Here is a 17,239-nt window from a genome sequence, read left to right as displayed (position 1 = left end):
CAGTTATGAATGTGGGTGAATCACCACCCACTTCTCCAGCCTTCATCCTGGTGATTAAACAGAAACTTTATGTAGCTATATACAATTTTTCTTCTGTCAGATTGATTGTAATATTTTGTATTGCAGATATGTGGGAGACTATGAGCGTGTTATTAGTATAATCATATATCATTATTTTATTTATTTATTTATAAAAAAAAAACACGTCCTGAGTTAACTCCCTGAACTGCAAAATGAATTAGTTATTAATAAAGATACTAACAATATATTGTTATAAATATATACACTAATATACAAAGGTTTAAGGTCGGTACGTTTTTTTTTCAGCAATTGTGCATTAAATTGAAAGTCACAGTATAGACATTTAGAATGTTACAAAAGATTTTTATTCAAATAAGTGCTGTTCTTTTTTTTTATTTTTATTTTTTTTTACTTTTTTTCATCATCAAACAAAACATAACAAAACACTCAACTGTGAAAATAAAAATGCCAAAGCAGCAAATCACCATATTAGAATGAGTTCTGAAAGATCATGTGACATTAAAGATTGGAGTAATGGCTTCTGAAAATTCAGCTTTGCCATCACAGGAATAAATCGCATTCTAAAATTTATTTTAAAATGTAATAATATTTCAGTGTTACTGTTTTTACTGTATTTGGTGTAAATAAATACAGCCTTGGACAGCATTAGAGACTTCTTTCAAAAACATCTTACTGGCCCCAAACATTTGAATGGTAATGTATTACTAACACAAAAACAAACTAAGAAATCTAAGCAGTAAATTTGTATGGATTCAGTCACTGTTTGTTTCAGCGACTGTGTGTTTGCATATTCAGTCTAGCGTGGATTAAAGCTGTTCTCTTTGCCATTTGTTTAACTTCCGTAGTGTGATGTTTCTATTTGTTAATTAGCCCTTTATCCAGAATTTGGCCAAAAACTAGAGTGAACTGGAACCATTCAAGTACCATGATGGCCACCATGAGCCACCACCATAGCAATATCTTGCTGACTCCTTTTTGTAAACTCGCAAAGACAAAATTATTGACTGATGGATATCTAATTCCGGAACTCTCTGCAGTATCTCATGATCTGAAATCATGTGGAATGGGTGTCGTTGTCCATTTCATGGAGTGTTTGGCAGCTTTTAGACAAAATGAAGCTACAAGCAGTCATGCGGGGACATGAAAGAACCCCCGTCTTTCTAAAGGGCTTTATCTTTGATTTGTTCAGACAAACAGAGGAGTTGTTTTAGATAAGAGTACAATACAAAACTCAGGTTTCCAAGTAAGTGACTGCATCATCAGACAATCTCTGAGAGTCATGCCACTAAGTGCCTCAAATGTGTGATTGTAGATCATAAATATTTTAAAATGGCCACAGTGATTATTAAAAAATAAAAATAACAAGACATAAAAGAAATCAGTATTTTTTATTCAGACACTATTAAATGACTATTGGCCCTAAAGATCAAAATGCAGTGCTATGCCATTCTACGCATCCAGATGTGCACAATATGAAGTCAGAAATATTTAAGATTAAAACTGCTTTAATGTAGATGAAATTAGAGGCTCCAAGTGCTTTTTAATACATTTAATTGGAGAGCGGTGCACGGGAACTGGTTGCGGGTTTTCTGGTGACGTGGTCATAAATGACAACATGCACATATAGGTCACATTGGACAGGAGTTCGGATGGAGCTATCGCCAGGTGTTGCCTGTTGGGTTAGAGATATAATAATTAGGATTAAACTGATTGAAGTGTTTAAAAAATGTGAACAGTTTTAATTATTGGATAGTTTTTGGTATGTCAGATCAAATTTATTGCAACAGAAGAAAGTACTTCATAACTGTTTTTTTCCCATAATGGATGAAAACTACTTTGCTAAAGTCTAAATCTGGTACATACAAGTTCTACTTAGAGGAGACAAACATTATTCACTGCATATTGTCAACTCTACTGATCTTATACAGACATTGTGTTACTTATTTAATGATATTCAATTAATATATTCAATAATGTAGTTACATTTCTATTTCTATTACTAAAGTAGATGAAAAATACATGTATAAATGCAGCTTAAATGTGATTTGATGTTTAAACATCAGTCTGGGTGTGACTTTAAAATATGGACTCCATAGGGTGCCTCCACCAAGAATAAATAAGATCCTAAGCCAGCTGGGATCTGTTATTAAAGGGTAACTGTCAGAAGATTTAGGTTTACATTCATTCTATGTATTTACTGTACATTTTGTCTGGGCTAACATACATATTTTGTTTAGAGCAAGGATAAATGCAAACATATGCTGAACATTCCCAAAAAAATCAAATAAAGCAAACGAAATGCATTAGCTGTTGATTTATAAGGACTGGTTATCAAACTAAACCACCAACTGCTACTTCGGAGGGATAACCAACATATTTTCATCAAATGCGAACATAACCCAAAGAAGAAGAATTTGGGTTTATAATTTTGAAACGTTCACAACATTGGCTATATCTAACGGGGCGATAAAACAAACAAACAAATCAAATTCAGGGTTTAATATGTCACAATTCCGCCAGTTTGTATGAAGGAATGCATCCACATGGGCAATGAGGTCATGCCTGGTGGGGGCCTGAGGTTGGATTCTGGGTGCTCGGGCGGTTTCAGTGTCTGGGTTCCTTAGCCTCCCCTCGTTTTTAATAGCCGGCCTGGTCGGGGTGTGCTCGACCACAGGCAATACTCGCCTCTGCCATCTCGCCCTCAACGAGGCAGCCTGGGTGAGTTTGTGTTCAAAGAGGCCAGTCTGCAGCGTTGCCTCTTTTCCAAAATAGCATGCACTCATAGCTCCTGGGCACACAGGCAAAAAACAGTGGCACAGGTTCCAGGACCAAATTTCGCGGTTCCTTCTAACCCACTCTGATGGATATTTCCAGAGATTGGAACAATAATGCTACCCAGGTGCAACAATACTATCTTTCCACTTCACACGGAAGCTTTTTGATATAACGACAGAAGGGTTTCAAAAAGACTTGAAAATGCATGAACATTTCTGCATGATTATCTGCCATAATCAACTGATTAGGCACTGCATCGAAAAGGAGTAGTATTGGAAATGATACTAGTTCCTTTGTAAATCGTATTTCGGTCTTGAGTTATTCATTAAACAAATACTCAGCTTAACATAGTTCAGGTGTTTAACTCATGGATGTTAAATGAGAGCTGAGAGAAGTCAGCACTCTCTGTTCACCACTGTCTGCTGAGATCAAACATACTCACCTCTGGGTCAACATTCAAGATTTTCCTGTCGTTCTTGCACTTGAAGAGCAGGCCGCTTGGATTCTCTGTGATTACCTCATAGTTTGAGCTGGCATTTTGGCCACCCGCCTCTGCCATCTCGCCCTCAACGAGGCAGCCTGGGTGAGTTTGTGTTCAAAGAGGCCAGTCTGCAGCGTTGCCTCTTTTCCAAAATAGCATGCACTCATAGCTCCTGGGCACACAGGCAAAAAACAGTGGCACAGGTTCCAGGACCAAATTTCGCGGTTCCTTCTAACCCACTCTGATGGATATTTCCAGAGATTGGAACAATAATGCTACCCAGGTGCAACAATACTATCTTTCCACTTCACACGGAAGCTTTTTGATATAACGACAGAAGGGTTTCAAAAAGACTTGAAAATGCATGAACATTTCTGCATGATTATCTGCCATAATCAACTGATTAGGCACTGCATCGAAAAGGAGTAGTATTGGAAATGATACTAGTTCCTTTGTAAATCGTATTTCGGTCTTGAGTTATTCATTAAACAAATACTCAGCTTAACATAGTTCAGGTGTTTAACTCATGGATGTTAAATGAGAGCTGAGAGAGGTCAGCACTCTCTGTTCACCAGTCTGCTGAGATCAAACATACTCACCTCTGGGTCAACATTCAAGATTTTCCTGTCGTTCTTGCACTTGAAGAGCAGGCCGCTTGGATTCTCTGTGATTACCTCATAGTTTGAGCTGGCATTATGTTTGGCCACCTGTGTTCCCCAGTTGTAGAAGCTGAAGATAAAGTTAGGGTTAATAAGTTTATAATGGTCTAAAAATAATAAAATGCATGCTTCAAAGGTGTTGACAAAAACTCTACAGTGATGGATGAATGGCTTTAGTGAATATAATGTAGTATATAAACTACAGTTAAAAAAAAAGAAAGAAAGAAAAGTTTTTTCACCTGACAAAATGTCAGGTTGTGTCTTGTGTGCTTTTGACAAAAAAGATGAAATAACACATTTGTTCCCAGTTTGATAAAAGGTGAGCTTGGAAAGCCAGGTGTTAAGTTGTATAAGGAATTCAATGTGTTCAATGTTTTAGAATCAGTGCCATTCATTTTGTTTCTCTATTCTAGTTCTACACTATTGATACAAGTGGAAGACAAGAGAACAATTATGCTCTTGACATCCACAAAATTACAAGTGAGGGTTGCTTTCTAAAACACCTTTATGGAAAATGACTGAAAACAACTTCAATGGCTGGAGAACGTATTCAATTACAGGAAAGGAAACAAAGCACCATTATTTTTTAACTGTAGAGAGTAAATCTAATGAGGAAATGTATTAAAGGTACAGCTATTAAATGTATTAAGCACAAATTACAAGACATCAGGATTTTTCTGTGTGAGAAAGTATCAGAAATGCAGGGTTTTACTTTTTAACGAACTAAGGACTAAAACACTGTGTACTGTAAATGTAAAACATGTTTAAGATTTGTATATTTTGTCACTCTAAGAAAAAACAGGGCACAATGTACTGTGTAAATAAGAAAAAAATTCTGTATTGATTTTTCACAGGTGTTTTACCTGAATTACACATTGCATTGTGTTGTTTTAGGGTTAAAGGAAATGTCCATAAACGTAACAGATAATGTCCTAGCAGAAAATTACCAGTGCCTTTTCTGCTTTTTCTGTATATTTTTACTGTTTTAGCCTTTGGCATGCTTGTTGGACAGACGTTTCACTAACATATCAGTTTTCCTCTAACTGAACACAGAGACTCTTGGATATTTATTTGAATATGTTCAAGAATAAATGTCCAGCTTCAAAAATCTATGTTCACACATGAGCTTCTACAAAGCTTTCAAGACATTCCAGGCTAAAGGGAAAAAAACACTTTCTCACAGCTACAACCAAAAAATTCCTCTGTCTGCACTGATCAATGTAAAGATTGAGACCCAGCAGGCCACTCAAAATGGCAGTGGGAATAGATCTAAATGTAATTAACGCACGCAATGAGCAATAATGAAAAAAAGAGACTGTCTGGCCCGTGTTAGTGGTTCTCATCACAAGCTCAACTGCTGGAAGACAACTGCTTTGCAGAAACACCAATTCCAAATGTCACACTCGGAGGGAGCGAGGGTTGCTCAAATGGACCTCAGCTTTTCCCAAGCAGTAGTTTGTGGTCCAAGAACAAAGCTGGACTTTAGGGAGAGGCTCTTTATAAGTCCAAGGGAGAGGCACATGGATGCAAGAGCATTTCATTCTCTGTCATGATAACACTGTGGACGTCAGCCAAAGCTTTAGACATTTTGCACTGCTGCAATGCTACTACTAAAACATTTTACAGATGCTGTTTATAAGAAGTTATGACCTTAACCTCAAGGATATAAATCATTGCCTTTTGGGACACGATCCTCCTTCAGTTGATTTCAAGCTATGGAGGATTTAGTTCAGTAGCAATCCCTGGTGCAGTATAAAGACACTTGGACATTTGGACATTTAACTATCTAATAAATAACTAATATGTCTATTAACTAAATCATGGATTAATGTCATTGTGGTGTCAAATATTTAAACAAATTACACATATGTTCTGAGTCCTAAAACCACCGGAAGATGGCTGCTTTGGACCAGCTCTTCTTTACACACCCAATGTAAGAAAAAACAAAAGCGATTTAAGCCCATTTTTTTCAGTGCTCTGCAGGCCCATCCTATGGCTGTACCATCTTGAAAGAACTCCAGTTTATCATAATTTAGTACATATGGCTCTGTGTGTAAGAGAGAGAACGCATGATGGAAAGACACCTCACACTTCCCTGTCCGCTACAGTATTTCCTGTCAAGGTGATCAGAAACCATGGTGCTGGTCACCAAAGCAAACAAAAGAGAGCTTGAAATGAAAAGACTGGCTAATAAGACGTAAACAAAAAGTAATGGTCTGAGTTAAACATTCTCACAGGGTCTGAGCTTGCCCTTTTACATCACAGGAAAGACTTCCTTTGGTTGCCATCGGAGTGAGTGCCATCACGGTAAACATGGCAGACCCTCACAAAGAGCCAGATTCTGTGGAGAAATACAGTGATGCATGAAATGACAAGTTTAGCTCTTGCTCTGTTTGCCTTCGGATCAAACTTTCTAGTCCTATATAGATTGCTCTTCACAAAAAATAGAAAGTCTTCACCTTTCTTCTCTCCATATGGTTTATAACATATACAAAATGTAAAACTTTGTGAGGGACTTAGAAGTAAGGATGCATATTCACTTCCTCCTTTTCAAAATAAGGTTTGACAGCATTTTCTGTGTCTATTTATACTGAAACGCCATATAGCAATTAGCATTTTTGGGTTGACCACTTTTATGCAATGGTGAACCACTTACTTTTGGTCGAAGAAACAGGACAGATGTGAGATATTTTAACAGAGAGCATGAAAAGATGGGCAGGAAAATGCTCCAAAGCCTTTACATTTTCAAGTCAGAGGAAGCTCGAAGACCAGCTGGGCTTTCTGAGCATTTGGTCTATTCGTTTTGTGATTGAAAACGCATGAGTGCCGCAACACATGTGATTTGAACATATTCTTTGCCACTTTTGGTCCCTTTTTGTCCCTGCAGAGATGTCACCCGGTAACATGAAATGCTTTATATTCATAGCGCAGCTGAATGGCACCCCACCCACACTAACTTACAAAAGTGTGAAAGACCTGGGCTTTGTGGAAACAATTATTGTGCCGTTAATAACAGGTCTGCGTCTTTACCATTACACTACACAACACTGACAGAGAAAAGGATGTTTGTGTATACTTCAGTGCTCCATGGTTACCAAACTAAAGCCTGATGGAGAGTTTTAAGAGTGTTTTAAAAATCCACCAGCTGTAACTCTATGGATCAAGGAGAAAGAGAATAGTCTGGCTGGTAACCTAGAATTAGTGAGAAATCTGTAAAGGTGCTGCTTTGAGTCAATACAACCAAAGAAATCAGCCTTCTATAAAGAGGGTAAATTATCTATCTATCCACCTTTCCAGCTATGACTTTCCTTCTGTATTACTAAAGGTTTGGTGATTGTCCTCAGCTGGTGGCCATGACTTTTGTACTTTTTATTTTTGTGGTGAGGCAGTCAAAGTCTGTCAGCTGTAGTGTGGATTCATGCATCTGTACGGGAAGAACACAGCATCTGCTCCATCTTAGTGGCAACCACAAGCACTGCCTGTTATTGTTCCCGTGAGAAGGATGGTGGAGGAAAGAGAGAACAGAGAGAGAGAGAGAGAGAGAGAGGGACTAAAAGAGAAATAGGGAGAGAAAGAGAGATGGGGCTGACAGTAACAGGAAATGAGAATGCTTATGCTGTAGTGTACTTCCTTTACTTACCCTGATTAGATCATGTGCTGTGGCAGTTAAGATGTGGATATACAAACACAAACATGCCTGGCTATACTTGCATACTGGACATACCAGCTTTAAATGTCTTAAAAATCCATTATTATTACATTTAGTTTAATCTTACATATATGTATTGCTGTTTTACTGTTTACATATTGTTTATTTTACAATATTTATTTGGGGTTCATCATATTTGTTTTTTTTAATAAATATATGTACATCTACACTATGTCATTCAAAAGTATGGGTTTAGATGTTTTTTTATGTTTTTAAAATATGTTTTATGTTTGATAAAAGTACAGTAATAAAAAACAGTGCTATTGTGAATTTTATTATAATTGTAAATACATTTTCAATGTTAATATAAATGTAATTTATTCCGGTAAGGGCACAGCTGAGTTTTCAGCAGCCATTACTCCAGTCTTCAGTATCACATGATCCTTCAGAAATCATCCTAATATGTTGATTTGATTATAAAATAACGTTTCTTTATTTTTATCAGTTGAAAAATTGTAGTGCTACCTAATGCCTTCTGCTTAAGTGTTCTTACAGTGTTTTTTGTTTTCAAGATTCTTTGATGAACAGAAAGTTTAAAGAACACCATTTATTTGAAACAGACATTTCTGTAACATTAAAAATGTTACAAAATTACTGTCATTGTGATGCATCTTTGTTGAATAAGCATACATTTCTCCTAAAAAATGGCACTGACCCCAAACTTTTTAAATAGTGTAGTATATTTATCCTGTAATATATTTCAAATGCTTGCTTTTATTCATCTCAAATGAATCTCAAACAAACTGCTCTTAAAGGAAATCTCTATGAAGATCAGTGATGCTTTCTTTTTGGCTATGACTTCCTAACTTGGTTTACAGAGGATCACTATTTGACTAATATTAATATTAGAGGATGAAAAAGACATCATTCATAACATACACACTCCGCTTTAATGCACTGTCCAGGGCAAAAAGATGCCTCCTCTTCCTCCATTATGAACAGGAAGTCTGTTTTGCTTTCACTGTATTACTTGCATATTGATATTTTGGAGAGGATATCCTTTTTAGAAAGACAAATGCTTCAGGGATCAAAGGATGCATGCACATTAATCTGAGAACATCTAACTTTGAGATGTTCAGTAGCACATCTACTAAAACAATAGTAACCGGAAATCATCATGGATGGGTCATAATATATGTAGGCTTACCTTAAGTCAGTTGGTTTTGGCATAAGCCTTTTCTTTCCGCTGAAATATGGTTCAAAGTCTTCAGATTTTAGTCGGTGGGAGTAGTCTATATACCCAGATATTTCCTGTCCGTGAGAATTTCGGTCCCTTATGAAAATGATGGACTGCAAGAAAAACAGGAGGACATACTGTATAAATAATCTGGAGTGCAGTATGCTATACTGACAAACTAGACAAAGGAGAGATATAAATCATTGCAATAGGGAAGATTCTGTTACAAATGCACCTTTAATAAAATTGTGTAACAGTACATATCATGAATCAGATTTCAACAAAAAGTCTCTTTTAGAATGGAAGACAGGAACGCTGCACATTTCGGAGTTCAGTCAGCAGTTGTTTTGTCTGGATGCTAATGATGAAAGAATAACTTCCAACCACATCGGCTGTGAAGAGGATCTTTGTTTCCTTTAATAAAATTGTGTAACAGTACATATCATGAATCAGATTTCAACAAAAAGTCTCTTTTAGAATGGAAGACAGGAACGCTGCACATTTCGGAGTTCAGTCAGCAGTTGTTTTGTCTGGATGCTAATGATGAAAGAATAACTTCCAACCACATCTGCTGTGAAGAGGATCTTTGTTTTGGCTTGTCTGTTTACCTCTAAGAGACAGCGAGAGACAGAGTCACACTTCTTTTGTGAAATCATCCTTTTTGATAGCATAGTCAATGATATCACATTTGTATTTCTATCAGATCCCTGGCCATCTGTGGATTTCCCTTACATGTGCAGGATAAAAGTGAGATAACTAGCACTGCAGACTTGAAAAGGAACTGTCCTCCTTTACATGCTTTAAACAGATGCTATCGGGTTCACAGCTGGCCAGGGGCTGATCCAGCTACCTTATCTGTGGCTTTTGCGCTCCCCCGTCAGGCTTGAAAAGAAATCATCAGGCAAAGGTGAGGAATTACAGTGGGCAGAGCAAGGATTGGAGATCGTCTTTCGATTGCAGAAGAGGAATCAAAACCCTCTAGCCCACAGTCATACAACGGCAGAAAGGTTTCCTCTCGCCCTCATAAGTCCACAGGCCAAGTGATAAAAACAGATCTGTGGAACTGACTGTTTCCCGTAGTCCAACAGAACAGGTGTTGTACCTTCAAGAAGTTCCCCTTTTACTGTATCTGATAAAGAAACAGCCTCTTACGAGAAAACATTACTTACAGACTATGTCAGTAACGAATGAACTGTACTGATATTGCAAACTATTTGTAGAAGTCTACTTCGCCAAAACGACACAAAACTACAATCTTCATACAATCAACATTAATAGGGATACACAATGTTTTGGCACCATGCCTATTTTTGATATTAGATTTTTTTATTTATTTTACTAAACAATTTATTTTAACTTTCATTTTTTTATAATTTACTTAGACAAAATAGCAAGCAATACCCAAACGTTTGGAACTCTGATGTGTCACAAAGGATGCATTTATTTGATCAAAAATACAGTAAAAACAATAATATTGTGAAATATTATTACAATTTAAAATAAAAGTTTTTTATTCATTTTAATATATTTTAACTTAATATATTTTAGTAATTTATTCCTGTGATGGACAGGCTTAATTTTCTGCAGCCATTACTTCAGTCATCAGTGTCACATGATCCTTCAGAAATCATTTTATTTGGTGCTCAAGCAAAATTCATCAGCGTTGAAAAGAGCTGTGCTGCTTAATATTTTTGTGAAAACGGTGACACCTTTTTTTAGGCTTTTGATCAATCTAATGCATCCTAGCTGTATAAAAGTATTAATTTCTTAAAAAAAAAAAAAAAACCTTACTGACCATCTTACTGACCACAAACTTTTGAACAGTACTGCAAGAATATACATTTTAATGAAAATAATCATCTTTACAGAAATTTTTGATGCATCTCTAAATATGAATTTAGTAGTCTAACTCAAAATCAGCAATTCTGCACTGCAGTACATCTAAAAAAAAGTGTGTTGCATCTGTTTTGACAGGAGTGATGACTCAAGAAAGCAAGTTACTCTCACAAACCCACTCTTGAGCACTGTGGCACTGAAAGAAGAGAACACACTCTTTTATCACCGGTCTGGCTGGTTCATGAGCATGTTTCCTCTGGTAGGATTTACCAATGACGCATTTCTTTCAAGGCTCGGACGTGTGTGTCAGGGTGGTATGGTTGCACCCTCTCGAATGGATAACACTTTTAGAGGAAAGCAGGGCCTCTTGGTGCTCTCCGCCTGGGAACAATCCTGCACTGTCAGGGAGGCTTGCAGGTGTCTGAGGGTGTCAGCTGGCCTCTGTTTATTATTGGTGGGCTGTGCTATAGGAGGAATCCCAGGCCATCACTAACAACTGTGTAAATTTGTCGGGGTAATGAAAACATGACCTGGATGAGAGGAATGCTAGAGGTCGGAGTCCTTTTTTTTGGCAGCCCATACCCTTGTCCCTCTTTAGGTGTTCTTTGAGGGGGGGTTGCTTATTTGCCTTGGACGTGACTTCACATAGTGGGGCTTGTGTAATAGATGCAGCGGTGAGTCCAGATGTGCTGAGGTGTTCTGCTTCTGTTGGGATCAGCCAGAATCGCATTTGGCCATTAGAAAACTAAGAGGGCCTGGAAGTGCTCTATAGGGTCACAGGACTTCAAACAAAAATCCTCTAAATGGGCAACGTGATACACATTTTTTCTTTTCAGTCAGAACATAGATATTACACCACCTCTGAACTCACATAACCACCCACTTGAATACACAAAGGTATATATACATATATATATTATATGTTGGGAAATATTAAAATTAAATAAATATATTATAGAACTAATTATATAATACTGTGGAAACATCCCACGACATTCTAATTTATTGAGATGCACCTGTATATATATATATATATATAAACACACGTTTCTTGAGGAATTTTCTTAGCCTGCATGAAAAGAAGGCTGTAATTCTGTACATGTGATTTAAATTTGCCAACATATGCATTAAACTTTGGACCACAGAAGAAGTAAAAATGTTTAATGTGTTTAATAGTGCTTCTTGAACAACTGAAGTGTTTAGGGGTTTTTAGAGTTTTTTTCCCCCTTAACCATTTCAAACCTGCTCAGCCTATAGCTGACAATCACTGTGCATTTAAAAATGGTTTTAAAAATCTCAATACAGGACACAACCACAGAGTGGCTACAACAAATGAATGAATAAATTTGGCAGTGTTTAACATCTTTTTTAATGTCTATGACAGACTTGCAGAGTTTCTGTGAAAATGTATGCAATACGAATGAAAATAATCAAAAGATGCTGCTTCCTTTTTCTTATAATGACAGGGTGTGTCAGAAGACAGATGTCCTGGCACGGGGAACAAAAATGTACAACTTAACCATTCCGAAAGTCTGGTTGCTCATTTTGGCAGCTGGACATTCAAATCTGGATTTACTTTGAGAATTTCTGAGTTTTAAAAATAGTTTGATATATATTCGCAAGAAGAAACTGAGAGAAGGAAAGAAAAGAAAGTAATCAAAACTGGTTACCGTGGGACAGCAAATTCAAAGCAGGTGGTGGAACTGTGACAGGACTTTTTGGGAAATACAGAAATAGGATTGTGTCGAGATATGTGGTTGTGAGAAGAAAAGAATGTATGTCAAAAAATCCCAAAAAAGAAAAAAAGGAGGAAAGGACAAAATAAGGTTGTTTATACGGAGGTTGAAGGGGAGATGGGATTTAAGCAAATGTTTACTCATGTGCTCGGCTTTTCCGATCATAAACACATTGCTTGGGTGTTTGTGCAAGAAAATAAACAGAGCCTGAGCAGGTGTCCTCTGGCCATCTACAAAACACCCTGAAAAGAGCTGGTGTTCCACTCTGAGGACTGAGATGGGGCTTGACAACTGTGGATGCTGCCAAGGGTGGAGGAAGCCAAGCGAGCAATCAGTTGGGCAGAAAGCTAGAAAGTAGAGACCAAACCACTAAATAGGTGGCTTTAAGGGGTCAAGATTTGGTTGGTTAGCAGCATGGTTAAGACAGCCCCTGCTGGTAAATGCTGTAACTACACAATTATGGAGGCAAAAAGCATCTTTTCTTAGTCACTGGCCATTAAAAATTAATCAGCTATTTTCCAAGCAACACATTAATTATAGATTATTAAGGGGCTCTTTATAGCTGTATGGTAAGTTTTACTTTGATTCAATGATTAAACAATCTGAAGAAATATGCATGCTCATTCATTTGTAAAAAGAAAGAAACCATGCATAAATTGCAAGAGGCACAGCTTTCAAAAACCAAATGCCTGTGGAACAGGTGGAAAATGTTCCAGATTGAGTAAAATCCATTTGAATGCTAAGTTCAGAGGTCTATATTGATGAGAGTCAGTGTATATAATGTCTAGGGAAAAGTGTCTTAAATTATGGGCACAGCTTAGTTATGTTGAGAATTACAGCTTCAAAAAACTAGCACCTGGGGTCAACAAAAGTGGCAGCACACAAATCAGCTGAGTTTAGGTCTCTTTTGAGATTTCCTACACCAATGTGACTCCATGCAGACAGCTTTCCCCAGCAGTGCTGCTACCACTACAGCCATTTTCCACATTCTTTTGGTTTCCATGTTACTTTTGGGAAAATTTAAGTTTATCTGAAACATGTGCAAAGCAGCACTGCCCTTGGGGACTTAGAGATTCATATATGTGAACCTGTGAGAAACCTTTCCAAAGATTGACATTTATAGATTAAGTGCTCATCAATTTTATCAGACACTTTCCTTTTCCTAAGTCATAACATTTTATGTTTCTTACACATTGTGGGATAGTAAAAAACACAGACAGGAAAAAAATATCACAGGTCATGGACTACTTAGATTTTCACAGTGCTCTGCTCTTTGTTTTTTGAGTGTGAAGAACTTCAGATTTATTAGTCATATCTTTCGATGGGCTTATAAAAGCTCACTCAATCACAATGTTTAACATAACACACCTTTTATTTAAGAAGGCATTGAAAATCAGGCTTCCTTGTGTGAACCTGGATCCCTTTTGCAAACTAATGAAGAATTCTCTTTGGCTACAGAGGAAAACAATATTGTTTGTAAAGCTTGTCTTTATTACTGAAGCACACCACCTGCACAAGCGCATGAAGTGAAGCAAAGCAGAGGTGAACCAGAGTTGACCAAACAGATGCAAAAATGCTAAACCTCAAATCTTGACAAACTCCTAAGCTCCTCCATTCACTGCATGAAAAACTCTGAAACAACATCATTTCCATGGTTTCATTAAGAAAGTGTATTTCACAATGACAAAATTGGAAAACAAACTTAACCGCTCTTCCATATATTCTTCATACAAATACTGCAGGGCTTGAGATTTGAGTCATCTGAGCGAGCACACTTTACAGTTCATTTTCAAGGGAATTCCTTTTTGTTCCCTGCATTAAAAACACAAGTTCCCCATTTAGATCAATCAGATGTTATGCCAGAGACTTGTAAAGGAGTTTAACAGCAAGATTACAACCTATACGTATGCTGTCCTTGCTGGTTCAGGGTGCACATGACCAGCTGTAGTCCTGGGATTTGTCAAGATGGGAAAGTTTTATGAATCTGATCGTATGCAGGACGCATGGCTTGCTTTCATTAAACCTCCCCCTTGATTTTTCAGAGGATGATGCTATATACTGGGCTCTGTATTCCCGTGGATTGCAGCTAGGTAACCAGACCTTTGTTGAACATTTACTTAACAAATCACTTTTGTTAAACAAGGGCATGCAAACAGTAGCAAACACTAATCTTTTTGTCTCAGACATCTGCAGGGCCGTTGCTATGATTTTAACTTGGTACAATATTACAAGGTTTCCACTAGTGTTGAATCAAAGAACTGGGAGGAAAGTCTGACGCAATCGACCTCAAGATTTCTATGAATGGAGTAGAATGATAAATGAGTCACATTACTAAAACTTAATGTTCTCGGGTTGAAACCACATTCACAGCTGCCATGTGTCCCCTGCGTGAATGTAGCAGGAACTTGGTGTAAAAATTAAGTTTGCTGAATTCTTCGGTTGGACATAAAAGGTGGCCACAAACAACTTTATTTTGGAATGCACTCCCTTCCTGTTATTTAAGAAGGATGTGTTAAACTGAGAGCAGAACAAAAAATGAAGCTCATATAGTGTGGTGTTGGATGTAATTTAAACTTATACATTTTCAGACTTTTTACGATTCTACCTGTCCGAGATTGTTAGCTTGGCATTGAAAATGGTCAACATGTGACCGAAACGTTTGCCTTGTTTTTACTCAGTAAATTGCTCATATTGCTTTCATCTCGCTTGTGTCTCTTTGATGTTTGAGTGTGCAGACTTTTTTCAAGCTCTTCACCTTTGGGAAACTTTTTTGGTCTATGCACCTCAGTTGGATTATTTTGAAGGCGCGGTGAGTCTCTGGCTGCTTACCTGTCCTAGCTGGACATGAGATAAAGTGGAACACTAAGGTTCCATTTGTTAACATTAGATAACGTCATTGGTTAACATGAACTAACCATGAACTAAAAAAAGGATTTAAAGCATTTATTAATCTTAATGTACTATTTTATTACATTATCTAATAGGCCTGAACTACATGAACTAACAATGAACAAAGATATTAAAATAACATTAATAACATTAACAAATATCATTAAATAATGTAACAAATGTTCATTGTTAATTCATGTCAGTTAATAGATTAACTAACTAGCTAATGGGACCTTTTTGTAAAGTGTTACTGATGAGGTCACACTCTAGAAAGAAATAATGAGAAAGCAATTATGAACTGTTTGCAACCTTGCAATAACAGTTCATGTTGACATATGTCTTACTTTATCTAAATTGTCAAAAATGTCTGGGTTTTGGCTTTGTTTTCCCATTATTTTTGCTAAAGGCAATGACTGAAAAGTAGTTTGACCAATAGCTTGCAGGCATTGTACTTAATTGACCAATGGCATGCAGGCATGCAGGAAGATGCCAGATAAAACCTGGACCAGACAATTCTGAAATCAGGACATGTAAAAGAGGATACATGGTCACCCTATAATAACGAGGCAGCTGGGGATATGCTGCAATTGATAGTTTGCTTCTACTAATTTCATATTTGACAGACTAATCATAGCTGTTTAATAGCACATTAAAAAGCTTTTGAATTAATATCCAATATGCATTTCTCACTGTAAAATCCAATAATCAAATGGTATTGCATTTTCTGCGTTACAAAAGACACTGATACATACACAATGTCCTTATGGGGGCAACTGTCAATCACCACTATTCAGCAGTCATTAAATTCATAACTGCTCTGCCTATGTCCGCTTTAACAATACAAGGTACACATTTAATATAGTTAACGCACAGTGTGTCTTTTCTGGGCCTCATTCTTCAAAAGGAACTGCAGGCCAGGATAGATTTATGTCTAAAGCATTGCAATCATAGTAATTACACAGTGCCTCTGGCCTAACCAAACTTACCCTCCTGTAATTAGGAGGGCCAGTCCCAAATGCAATGTGATAACATTCCTGCCTTGCACAGGACGGTCTTCTGCCCTGCAGACTACGGACTCATGAAGGTTCGTTTGCATGTTTTTTTCTGCATTTGACTGTTTACATATAATGCCACACCTACAGTCTGACACAGAGAACAATCAGCAGGGACAGGGCAGAAGCTCATCATCATCACAGTGTTCTCCGGGCCACTTCAACTGTCTATTATAACAGTGGTTCATTATTCTCAGCTCTTCTGAAAAAAGAAAACACTTCTTTATCTCAGGTGAGATCTAATATCTCTGCTCACGACAGTTCTTGGACACTTTGATCAGAGGGAAGTGTGATTACGAAATGCCATGGGAGGTGTTAAAAAGAGCCCACACAGGTGCAGCCAGCTTTTTTCCTAGAAGAGAGAGCGAGGAAGAGAGGGTGAGAAAGAAAAAAAACAGTGAGGAGGTAGTAGGGTGTTGTCCGCTCTGCCGCTTGTCAAACACCCTTGAGAAGCAATTATTTTCCTTCTTCTTTTTCTTGGAAAATGCTTTGCTTTTCACTACAGCACTGTGCATGTACAATATTTGAAAAATAATGTGTTTTTTGAACATTAAAGCATGTCAACATATTCTGTTACACCAAATACACAAAATAATGATCTTTAAAATAGCATCATATGACCCCTTTAACATATTCCAAAAAATCTCACATTTTAAAGGGGTCATATGATGCGATTAATAATTTACTTTTCGTAAATTAGGTTTACTAATTAATTTCTTGAGGAAGTTCATGTAAGCCAAATCTGCGCAGATTTAGTGTAAATACTGAACTCGAGACTCATCATGATATATTAAATAAGCCTAATTGCGCAGCATCTGGGCATCTAGCTTACTTGAACATACCCAGCGATGTAGCTACTGGCCATCGGGAGCACCGGGACATT

At 37.2% G+C, this 17,239-nt stretch overlaps 1 protein-coding gene across 1 annotated transcript in view; it reads right to left on the bottom strand.

Annotated features, from left to right (window-relative positions):
• Positions 1–1,466: 1,466 nt before the first annotated feature.
• cfap299 (cilia and flagella associated protein 299) overlaps positions 1,467–17,239 on the bottom strand; it is a 46,637-nt gene continuing 30,864 nt past the window's right edge. The window contains exons 4-6 of the mRNA XM_016561078.1: positions 8,814–8,956; positions 3,898–4,027; positions 1,467–1,714 (exon numbers count right to left, since the gene is read on the bottom strand). Coding sequence (XP_016416564.1) covers positions 1,592–1,714; positions 3,898–4,027; positions 8,814–8,956 — 396 coding nt within the window. The 3' untranslated portion in view covers positions 1,467–1,591. The remainder of the gene's footprint in view (positions 1,715–3,897; positions 4,028–8,813; positions 8,957–17,239) is intronic.

This window comes from Sinocyclocheilus rhinocerous, unplaced genomic scaffold, assembly GCF_001515625.1.
Source record: "Sinocyclocheilus rhinocerous isolate Xijiao unplaced genomic scaffold, SAMN03320098_v1.1 scaffold468, whole genome shotgun sequence".
Classification (NCBI taxonomy): Eukaryota; Metazoa; Chordata; class Actinopteri; order Cypriniformes; family Cyprinidae; genus Sinocyclocheilus; species Sinocyclocheilus rhinocerous.
The sequence above is the reverse complement of the archived record's forward strand: the minus strand, read 5'-3'. Positions and strand labels throughout refer to the sequence as shown.